General features: G+C 38.2%; 1 protein-coding gene across 1 annotated transcript in view; it reads right to left on the bottom strand.

The window, feature by feature from the left end:
- LOC118195958 (midasin) overlaps window positions 1–12386 on the bottom strand; it is a 589327-nt gene that overhangs the window by 102893 nt on the left and 474048 nt on the right. The window contains exons 64-66 of the mRNA XM_085823548.1: window positions 2077–2172; window positions 1882–1976; window positions 1677–1776 (exon numbers count right to left, since the gene is read on the bottom strand). Coding sequence (XP_085679674.1) covers window positions 1677–1776; window positions 1882–1976; window positions 2077–2172 — 291 coding nt within the window. The remainder of the gene's footprint in view (window positions 1–1676; window positions 1777–1881; window positions 1977–2076; window positions 2173–12386) is intronic.

Here is a 12386-nt window from a genome sequence, read left to right as displayed (position 1 = left end):
TAAAGGGTATCAAATTTTACAAAAAAAAAATCTTAATATTTTTTTGTTTACTTTATTAAGCATTTCTTTCAATGTGCGCATGCGTAAAGCATCCATTATGCATAGTCGAAATTAGAAAATTGCAACCAGAAAACTATTTGATGTGTAATCGTGATATTTATAATGACGAGGAAATTGATTTAAATCATATCAAAGACGGAGTACATCGAGATGAAAAACTACACTTACTTACTATACTTAATTATAAGCCCAAAAAATGAAAATATCTGACCTGAAGATGAGGATAGTGCTGACAGATTAACTTCCAGTTCATTGAGTGCCGCGACGCCCCCCCCACACAGCAGCGTGAAATTGATAAACAAATTTTGGAATGGTTAGAGAAACAAATCATTAAGCCAAGCTGCTCTGATTACTCAAATAATATCGTGCCAAATAGAAAAAAATTCGGTTCATTTTGACTATGTCTGGACTTAAACGACACTTAAAACCTGGTGAATCCCTTTCCGAATATTTAATTGCCATGCGTAAAATAGCCAGTTGCGGTTCTGTTGATGATTCATCAATTCTTGATTATGTGATCAATGGGATACTCGATCAGAGTAGTAACAAAATTATTTTGTATGGGTGTAGTATTTCTGAATTCAAAGAGAAATTAAAGATTTATGAGAAAATCCACATTCATGATAGGAAGAATAAGGGTTATTTAAATACTAACACACAAAATAAAGCCTGCACTATATCTAATAAGAGTAAAGAACCAAGGTTTTATAACTGTGGAAGTATAGGGCGCGCAATGTATGCACATTCTTTACGCGCATGCGTAAAGTATACAAAAAAAAGTTTGTGGCTTTGAGGTCTGGATTCAGATCATTCCGGATAATGGATGTCCGGATTACAGACTTTGTACTGTATTAGTATACTTAAAAAGGAGAGGAAGGGAGAAAATAATTCTGGAAATTGACAAAAAACTGAAAGTAAGTTTAGTATTGTTTTTTTAAATTTATTAATAAATTTATTTCAGGGGCCAAGGGAAAATTCGTATGAGATAACTGCTAACAATGCAAGCTCTGCACACTGAGGATACACACATGGAATAGTATCAGCGGTGCTTTTACCTTCCCTGCCTTCCTTGCTTCTACACCCAATAAACTGCCATATTCAAGGGCATTTCTTCAATTACACATGTGTTCGAGGAAAACCCACGTGCTCTATGCTATAGTAACCTGAAATACAGTACATTAACCACCCAATTAAAAGATGGGATTGAGAAACTCATCCTGGAAGTTCATAAAAATCTGGAAATGTATTAAATATTATTTCATTTATTTTGTTAATCAATTTATTCTTTCATTTGGGGGGGGGGTTCACATGCTCATGTGCACAAATACAGTTTTTATTCTGTTAGTGAAATTAATGAAAGATTATAAACAACATAGCTTCTGCCACGTTATGACGTTCTGCACGTTAGTTATATCTACTACACAATTTTATGTGCTACACATAAATTATTTTTATATTGTAATTATGGCTAGTGTAAGTCTACATAATGAAACTAAAGTTCCTTGAGATTTAAAATTAAAAAATTAATGAATATGAATTGAAAATTACATGTGCATACACATTACATAACATATATCTTTCAGGAATTTTTACATATTAAAGTTTTAAAAACTTACTTTGACTGAAGATGAAAATATTGGAAACATTAAAAACCACCATTTGGAGCTATTGTAGTACTGTTTCCGAATCACACAATCCAGTCCTCTGCTCCAACAACTGTAATAATTCACAAATTTGTAAATAAAGAAAATAAAATTCTATCTTCAGTTACAGAATGATTTTAACAGTGGTACTATACATGAAACATATAAATTCTAATACCTAAGTTCCATTGCTCTGCACTCTATGATAGTCTTTGTGAGCTCATCTATTTCAGTTTTCAAAGATACTCCACTATGTGCATTTTGTTCCCACAGCTAGAATACAGAAGTATAAATTTATATACACACACACACATTCCTCACATAAAATTAAGGATTACATTAAAGCAATCAATGATTCAAAATAACATAGCACCTGAGATGCTTCCAGAATAAGTTCGAAACCAACAACAAACTTCATTACTGGATCAGTCACAGAAAAACTCAACACTCGTTGCACGATCTTAGATATCTGTGGAAGAGGAAAAAGATTTGCATTACCTAGAAATATTCTAAAAGAACATAACTTAAAACCCACACCTTAAAGTTTAAAAATATGATTAAAAGTGGACTTAATTTTCTCAATAATACTTAATTTTTTATGGCTCTTTGTATCTGCATTTATATCTTCCCCCTTTCAAATCACCATTCTCATCATTTTGAATAGTTTCTCTCCTCTGCCATTCGATGAATCTTCCAGGACCCATCCTCTCCCCACAACTGCCTTTTCTGCAATTTTTTTCAAAGGCGGACACGACTCCACCTGCCTCGCAATAACGAACTCTGATGTATTTCCCTTTCAGGATGAATCGATTTTTCTTGGCATCCTGCCAGATACAGATCCCATCAGTTTGGTACAAGTACTCGTTGGATAGTTTTTATGTAAGAAGGGAGCGGAAATTTTTTGAAAATGGCACCTAAACGGCACAAAAGCTATACTGCTGGTTTTAAGCTTAATGTAATTTTACATGCTGAACAAATTGGAAATAGAGCAGCAGCTCAAGAGTTTGAAGTGGATGAGAGATGCATTCGACATTGGAGAACTGAAAAAGAACTTCTTAAAAATATGCCACAACAGAAACGAGCCAAAAGAAGTGGTACTGTAAGGTGGCCAAATCAAGAGGACGACCTTGCAAACTGGATAAAGGAGCAATGAGGAAAGGGAATGGCAATTTTGACTGTAAAAATTTGCTTACAAGCAAAATTTATAGCAAAAAAAATGAACATAAATGATTTCAAAGAAGGGCCTTGCTGGTGTAGCAGATTTATGAAAAGAAAAAATATTCGGCCACATATTAAGTCGGGCAACAATTACCAATGAACTGGCAGGATAAAAAGGCATCTTTTCTCAAATATGTGACAGATATTATTGGAAAAAAAAAAAAAAAGAACTTCTTCAGTCACAGATAATAAATATGGATGAAATGCTGTTAGCTTTCGACTCTCCTGCAAACAGAACTGTTGATGAAATTTGTGCAAAAACTGTATCTGCGCTTACGGGGGGGGGGCATGAAAGAATGTGATTTACATGTGTATTAGCCTGTGCCACAAACGGTGACAAGCTAAAGCCGATGATCATTTTTAAACAAAAAACTATTCTGAAGGGAGATTTTTCTAATGACGTAATTATTTGTACAAACGAGAACGGCTGGATGTGCAAAACAATCATGCATGAGTGGCTACAAAAAAGTTTTGCAGTGTTGAAAGGGGTCTTTTTTCCAACCAAAAGGGTTATTGATAATGGATTCCATGCATGCTCATTTACTTGAGTCAGTAAAAACCAGATGTCAAAAATTGTCTACGACCATAGCAATAATTCCTGGTGGTTTGACAAAAATCTTACAACCATTAGATTTGTCAGGTAATAAATCCTTCAAAGCTAAAGTCCGAAAGCGGTGGGAGTGTTGGATGAGTGAAGGATTGCATACATATAACAAAAGCGGTAAAATGCATACAGCATCTTATGAAGAAGTTGCAAATTGGGTAGGAAGTACGTGGAAATCGGTAAAAACATCGTCAATAGCAGGGTTCAAAGAAGCTGAAATTATATCCTTAGATAAAGAGACTGTAAACCAAGAGGATGAATGTGACGATCTAAAAGACTTGGACTTAGATCAGGATTTACTAAATCTTTTTAATTCAGATAGTGAAGAATCAGATTTTGATGGCTTCATATGATGTATAGTTTGCTGCAATTCCTTTTGTAAGCAAAATTTATAATTTCTTTTTGTCATTCAAATTTAATATTTCGTTGTTGCAACATTTTTATAATATAGTCTGAGTATTACAAATATGGACTTCTTTAGTGGGAAAATATAAGTATATTCGTGATAGTAAATATATTTTCAACATTTCTTATCTTTAATTTATTTTTGAGTTATGGTTTCATTTTATGCATATTTCTTAACTGATATGTCATATATCGGGACATAGGTTGAGATTTTGCATCTATACAGCCCACGCACAATTTAATCTATTGCGGCATTTACGCTGATGCGGCCTTTTTTCCAGAAATTACAGTAATTGGATTCAGAATTATGTGTGGTTGAATGATTGATTTTTTTAATGGCACAAAACCTCAAGGGTCATGCGCCAGACAAATGATGAATAAAATTCAAGATGGAAAACACACTGTATCAAGTGAATTGATGAAATTGACCTGAAATGATGAAGGCATTACTTTGAAGTGTCCAGGCACTCTAGCAACAGGTAGATCAGGATAAAAGGGAAATAACTTCAAATTATATGGTAAAAGGGGCATCTTTTAAAAAACTTATGAGTTTGATGTGGGGTTTCTTCCAATGAGATGAGGGCATGGAGAAATGATTGAGAAATGCTCTAGCAACAGGTAGAGCAGGATAAAATGTAGTTCAAATCATAAGGTAAAGAGAGATATCTTTTAAAAATCTTATGAGATTGATGTGAGGGTTTCTTCCAATGAGATCTGTTAAGATAACATTCATAGAGTTAAAATAAAATTCACGTTTCTGACTAAAAGCAGGACAGCAGGTTAAAATGCGATTGACTGAAATGGGAATGTTGCAAGTGAAACAAATAGGCTCATTATCTCCTTTGTCTGCAATGACCAATTCATATGCGAGTCAGTAGTACATCCTCCTTCCGATTCCCAGTACTCCAAATTAGGTTTTACCTGCCTTAATTTGTTCAGAGTTTGGCATTCCCAGAATTCTTGCCAACTGGACAAGATCTTTGCTCTGATGTAATTCCATATGTCTGTAAAAGGGACATCATTTGAGGTAATATCAGGAGATTTTGCTGCGATATCGGCGAGTTCATTGCCTTTGATGTCAGCATGTCCAGGCACCCAGCATTACGCAATACACTGACTACCAATAAGTATTTGGACATCTGTGATAGAAAAGAAAAACTAACTTTATTCAAAATCAATAGTTGGTAGAGCCTCCACGAGAGGTAATAACAGCATGGACCCTCTGGGCCATGCTTTTCACAAGTCTTTGTATGACAGCTAGTGGTATTTTCTTCCACTCAGCTTGGAGAAGACATACAAGTTCCTTCACCAATTTTGCACGGGTAGTGCACCCCTGAATTCGGCGATGCAACATGTCCCAGAGGTTCTTGATAGGGTTCATGTCTGGACTCTGGGCAGGTCAGTCCATTCGATGAACTCCATTGGCACCATACCAAGCCTTGGTTAACGTCGAAACATGATAACTGGCATTGTCGTCCTGAAAGTAACAGGGGTCCAACCCGTAAAACTGCCACAATGTAGGAAGCACACTGTCATCCAAAATAGTGCCGTAGGCATCGGAATTGAGCTTACCATGAATGGGTACCAAGGGTCCCAGCCCATACCAGGAGAAACACCCCCAGACTATAATTCCACCTCTGCCGAATTTGACTGTTGGCACAATGCATTCTGGCAGGAGACGTTCTCCAGGTAGACGCTAGACCCAGACCCTGCCATCCGAACGGTAAAGGATAAACCTTGATTCGTCACTCCAAAGAACCCGTTTCCACTAATCTACGGTCCAATTTCGATGCGCTTTGCATCACATTAACTGAGCAGCGCGGTTGAACTTTGTGATCAAAGGCTTATGGGCAGCAGCATGACCATGAAAACCAAGCAGATGTGCTTCCTTATGGATGGTATTCATTGAAACAATACTCCCGGATGCCTGTTGAAACTCTTCACGGATGAGGGCCATCGGTTAGGTGAGGTTCTTCCAAATTTCTCTGGACAGCACTCGTCGGTCTCTATCCCCCAGTTTCTTTGGTCTGCCGACTCGGGGCACATTCCGACAATCACCGCTCACCTTCCCCTTCTTAATCACATAGGCCACTGTCGATTTTGGGTACTTCAGATTGCTAGATATATCCCTTAAGGATCGGCCACATTTGTGATGCCCGATAATTATACCTTTCTCGAAATCAGAGAACTCCGAACTGCGAGGCATCTTGCATGCGACTAAAGCCAATGCTGTTTCCTACACGATATATACCGGCAGAGTCGGTGACGTACCTTAGCAATGCAGATGTCGTCATTTGCATAGGTGTCCAAATACTTATTGGTAGTCAGTGTATAATAACCTGCATTTCTCAAACAGAAGTGTGCCTTTAAAATTTCTAGGACCAAAGCGTGGCTGGTATTTGTATTTATTGATTCAAGAGCACTCGGAGAGTCAAAGTAGATGATTAACTTTCTGCTATTTTGCCTAAAGATAAAGATTAAGGAATACAAAATGGCAAAAGTTTCCGCAGTAAGGACAGATGCAGCCTTATGAAGTTTACTACTCTTTATTTCTTTATCACAAACAAAAGCTGCCCCGACATAAGCATGATTCTTTGAGCCATCAGTAAAAATTGCTTTGTAGTTAGAATAACTGCTTCTATGCTCTAGGAAAATTTGTTGATATTGGATATCATTGGTACTGCTCTTCTTTAGTTCTCCAAAATTCCAAAATAAGTAGTTCCAAAATAAGTTCTCCAAAATAAGTAGGTGAATGTTCACTTCTTGCCAGGGAGCAATACCGAAAAGGTCAAAGTTTTTAGGATGCAGATCATTTAGGTTGAATTCTTCAATCAGTGAGTGAATGCAAAGATCAAAAGGTGGGATACATGAAGGACGAGCTTGGTAAAGATGCCAGTGCTGATCAGATGTCATGAGTCGGACAGGATGTTCGGCCTGTGACATTACATTATAATGAAGATCAATGGACAACTGCTTGTGTCTGAATTCCAAAGATGGTTCAAAACAGATGACATATAAACTTTAGACTGGAGAGGTTCTGAAGGCTCTACAGCAAATCTGTAGTGCTTGATGGTGGACTGAATCCAATTTCAGTAGCACAGGTCTCGCTGATCCATACATAACACACAGCCATAGTCAAGTTTGGAACGGATTAAAGCCCTATAAATGCGGAGCATAGAACAACATTCTGCTCCCCATGAAGTATTGGCCAGGACTTTCAGTATGTTGAGAGCTTTAGCACATTTTTTCTTTAGATTTAAGATATGCAGAAGGAAAGTGAGATTTCTGTCAAATATAACTCCTAAGAATTTTTGCTTTTTGCTCAATGCGGATCAAAGAGCCACAGAGATGCAGCTCTGGATCAGGATGTAGATTTCTTTTGCGATAGAAGTGAATGCAGACTGTCTTCTGGTTAGAAAATTTAAAACCATTGTTTTTGGACCGCTTTATGATTCTATTTAGAGCAATTTGTAGTTGTCTCTCAATGTATCTCATATCTTGACCTTGACAATAGAGCATCAGATTATCAACATACAGGGAACCATACACTGTGGGAGGAAGTTCTCTTAAAATGGAATTAATTTTCAGGCTGAAAAGAGTGACACTGAGCACTGAACCTTGTGGTATACCTTCTTGTTGTTCAAATACTTGAGAAAGCAAAGAACCAATCGACTTGGAAAGTGCGGTCCTTCAAAAAGTTTTTAATAAAGACGGGTAAATTACGTCGCAATCCAGTGCTGTAAAAAGGTCATGAAGAGTACCATGCCGCCAAGTTCCATCGTACGCCTTTTCCATGTCAAAGAAGATTGAAACCACATGATTTCTTTTCACAAATGCATTGCATAACGCAGTTTCTAAAAGCAGGGCATTATCAAGTGAAGATCTTCTCTTACGGAAACCACTTTGGTAAGGCGATAGGCAATGATTAGTCTCCAGATAGTAAATGAGACGGTGATTTACCATTTTTTCCAGAATCTTGCAAAGGCAGCTAGTGAGTGCGATGGAGCGATAATTTAAAGGATTTTTCGGGTCCTTGCCGGGTTTTACTATAGGGATAACAAAGGCCCTGCACCAGGCAGTAGGAAAAATTTGTTTCTTCCATATCTTATTACAAAGAGCAAGAAGGACCACTAGAGATTCATAGGGCAGGTGCTTTATCATCAAATAACTTATGCCATCAGGACCAGAGCAAGTCTTATCAATGCAAAATATTACATTTCTTAATTCAAACATGGTGAGATCTTTATTATAAGAATCTGCATTAGGATGGGAAAAGTCTATTTGAATCCTTTCCAAGCGCATCTTTGTGGGCAGAAACAATTTTGAGTAATTGCTACTGCCAGATATAGCAGCAAATGTATCACCTAAAGCATCGGCAATTTCTTCTCTAGTGTTTATCAACTTTTCATCTTTTTCTAGAACAGAAAAGGAGTAATCATTATATAGTCTAGAGGCTTTGCGGACTCTTTCCCAAACCTGTTTGCTAGACATTGAGGAGGTAATAGTGGACATGCAGGCTTGCCCATGATTTCCTCTGACTTTTCCGCCTCACTTTTCTTGCATTCGCCTTAGCTTTTTTAAAGGTAAGATTTTCCAGTGTTGGATAACGGTGAAAGATACACCCCGCTTTCTTTTGCTCTCTCAAAGTTTTATGGCAATCATTGTTCCACCAGGTTTAGGGAACTTTGGAAACATTGCCGAGGACTTTGGAATATAGAGTTCAGCTGCTTGAACAATAGTACAGTCAAAAGTCGTTAATCCGGACTTGTCGGGACTTCGGCGATTCCGAATTATAGATCATCAGTTTAAATCTGGTAAGATGGCATACAGAAATTCTAAAATTAAAAATATGAAAGCGTAATTTATGAAATAAAAAACAAATATGATCTAAAGTGTATCAAAATTTACAAAAAAAAAAAAAAAAAAAAAAAAAAAAGGAGGCTTAATATTTATTTGTTTACTTTATTAAACATTTCTTTCAATGTAAGTTGTTTAAGTTGTTTCGTTTTATGTGATAATATTTTCTCTTTAATTCTATAAACAGACATAATTTCTTGTTCAGTTACAAAGTTCCGCTGTTCAAGTCCCGTTAATTGCCGTGCCGAGAATACCGACTAACTTGTTAATCGAAATATTTTCGTTTTCACTAACCTCTCTGTCACATTCTTCATGCCTTTATCCATTTTTTGCAGCAATTCCACTTTTTGTTTGTTGGACATCGAAACATACTTTCATTTTGTAGATCCTTTGGAAGTTCCAGCATCGGAAATTCTATTTGACATAATCGAAAGTTCAAGTTTACTTTTATAAAATTGCTCTTACAGTCTGCAAAAAATAATAAGTGGGATCCAATTCGAAGATTAAGGAACAATGCAATCATTAACATTAACTGAAATAGATAATTAGATAATTTTAGCTTACACCGTCCGTTATACATTAAACGCGCAGGCAAAAATGTATTCTGCACTTGCGCACATGCATATGCGCAGTAGTCAAGATCTTACGCGCACCCGTAAAATGCCTGTGCGCATGTGCAGAAAGTTTTTAGCTTTGAGGTCCGTATTATAGATCATTCCGGATTATGGGTGTCCGAATTAACGACTTTTGACTGTATCAGAGATCATTTTAACTGCTGTATTAATGTCCACATCGTTGTTCTTCAGTTAGCACAGCACAAGATTAAAAAAGATCCCAATCAGCTTTATCGTAGAGTAAGTGTGGTTGTCTTGAGATCTTTGATTTTCCTGTAATATTTACAATGACCGGGAAGTGGTCACTATCGGAGAGATTCTCCCCTACACTGAAAGAGCAGAAAGGTAGTAGAGATGGAGACCAAAAAATCACATCAATTGCATGAAATATTCTAGTTGACTGATGAAAGTAAGTGTATTCTCCATTATTTAGGAGACAAATAGAGTGATCTTCGATTAATTGTTCGATCTGCCGGCCCCTTGAATTAGTGTCCCTACTTCCCCATAATGTACTATGGGCACTGAAGTCACCTAAAAGCAATAAAGGTTCTGGGAGCTGCTCTATTATTCTGTCCAACACTCGCTGATCAATATGTTTGGTGAGGGTAAATAAATGGTGCATACAGAGATTGAAAAGTGTAAATTAATCTGAACTGCCACAGCTTAAAGGGAGGTCATCAAAGGGAGAGCAATGTATGGGTGATTGTGGGAGGTGATAAGGCCCACACCACCACAGGCACGATCCCCAGATGGGTTGTCCTTTCTTACTGTTGTATATCTCTGTATCTTAGCATGTCTGCTTGATTTTGACAAGGTCTCCTGAAGCGCAAGGCAGGCAGGTTGATGCATGTTTATTAAATCCTTGATGTTATCCAGGTTTTGACGAAAAACCCCGGCAATTCCACAAAATAAATGTACCTATCATGGATGCTTGTTTTGGCGGTGTAGGTATTCAGGTTAGGAGACTTGAAAATAAGTATGACATGTTTAGTAGGAATGAGTTGACCTTTTTTCCGTATTTTGATCCTAAGAGCACCACACACGTTTTGGTCCTGCCAACACTTTAACAAATTCCTCTTCAGTTACTGACAGTAAGTCTATTTCAGAGATTACTCCTCGGGACGAATTTAGAGTGTTATGTGGCTTAACTACAATGTTTGCTTGTCCTAATTTAGTTAGTTTCAAAAGATTATTAGATTGCTTTCCGGACACAGTTTCTATCAGAAGGTCTCCAGATCGAAGTCTCTTAATATTTTTCAGTTCTCCTACAGAAGACAAAAGATGTTTGTTTACTAAAAAAAGGACATTTTTTTTCAATTCTTCAGAGCTGGTTATAATTAAGAAATGTGGACAAAGTACATCTGATGCATGCAGTGCTTTCTATGTCGCTTCTTAGTCTTTTAGTCACAGTCGGAGTATCGGGTACATTGTTGGAGCAGGAAGGTATCATAGCATTGATATTTAAATGGAGAAAGATTTGGGTCCGACCGCCCCACCCACCATGGAGCCCAACAAGGGGACTCAGATTCTTACGCCAGGGCTAGCCGGACCTATACGCAATCTGAAGTCCCACAGTCGGAGAGCTTGTCCCCAAGCCACTGACACAAGGACTAGTGACCAGCTGATTGACAGCCGTGAGGACGACAAGGTACCTCCTGTTTAACTGAAGCAGAGGCCAAAGCAGTGTGTTGGGGACACACTGCTTTGGCCTCTGCTTCAGTTAAACTCTTCAACTACCAGGACCCTCCTTTGCAGTGACACGGGTCTCCACGCACGGCAGACGTGGGCAGTTTTCTCGCCACTTGAAGAACTAGGGACAAGGCTGTTCCAGTTTCTTATGACAAGCCCGGACCTCGGAAGAGGAAACCACATGGAAGAAGGAAAACAGGAAAAGTTGCAGTTAAAAGGAGAGGAGGCAGAAAGGAGGAGAGATCACTGCGGCTCCAAGATTGTTACACCCGATCACCGAGACGGTAATCCCCTGAATGATCTTCATCTGCTATGCTTTAGCTGGGCATGTTGGAACGGCCTTCACGCCTAGGGTGGCCCTACCAGGAGCTATGCTCCCGACGTACTTCACCCGTTCTGCCCAGTGACACCCTCCCACAACACTGAGGCAGCATAGCAGGAATTGGGGGGGGGAGGCAGCATTATGTGTGAAATGTCAGAGCTCCTCTAAATGATCCGAAAAGTGAGTTTGAGAAATATCCTGGTACCTTAAAAAGGTTTTATAGCAATTTATTTATGTTATCAGTGTCACAAAACAGATGCTAAAAGCCTTTTAAAAGATCTATTGTGCGTGACTTTTTTTTATCTTTAGTACGCTGAAAAATAACTGAAATGACAATCCATCCATTGGACAGTGATGTAAGGAGGACTATATTAGTTATTTTCAGATAGTAGATAACACACTATCAGAATAGAAAGTTTAATTTGGTCATGAAATAACTGTATTAACACCAGAGGTGATTTCCAGTTTTTTAAAACCAAATGATATTATCACATCATACAGTCTTTGAACAGCCTCTCAAGGGCTTGCTTTCTGAGAATATGGGTGTGGCAATTACAAGGTAACCTGTCTTTCAGGGGATCATCTTTCTGGTAAGACAGGGGTCACAACACTGGAGCCCCAATGGTGTTTCCTCTCTTAGCTACTGGTATTTCGTATTTTTCTCCCTTATGGGACTGAGAAAGACATTTTTTTTTCCTTGTGGGACTTCTTTAGGGATCTGGGTTCATCACGAGATGCTTTAACAGCTTTGTCTGTAACTTCAAGTGGTGAGAAAACTGCCCACATGTTTGCTATGCATGGAAATTAATGTTGTTGGAAAGGAGGGTTCTGTAGTTAAGGAGGCAAGGTACTGTTCCCAATACCCTGTTTTGGCCTCTCCTTCAGATAAACAGGAGACACTTAGTAGTCCTCACTGGTGTCAGTCTGCTAGTCTCTCAACCTTAGTGTCAGTAGCATGGGGACAAGCTGTTGGA

The sequence above is a fragment of the Stegodyphus dumicola genome, chromosome 9, assembly GCF_044657685.1.
Source record: "Stegodyphus dumicola isolate Sdum_Otavi_A_Nest chromosome 9, ASM4465768v1".
Lineage (NCBI taxonomy): Eukaryota > Metazoa > Arthropoda > Arachnida > Araneae > Eresidae > Stegodyphus > Stegodyphus dumicola.
Note: the sequence above shows the minus strand (reverse complement) of the source record. Positions and strands in the feature narration are given on the sequence as shown.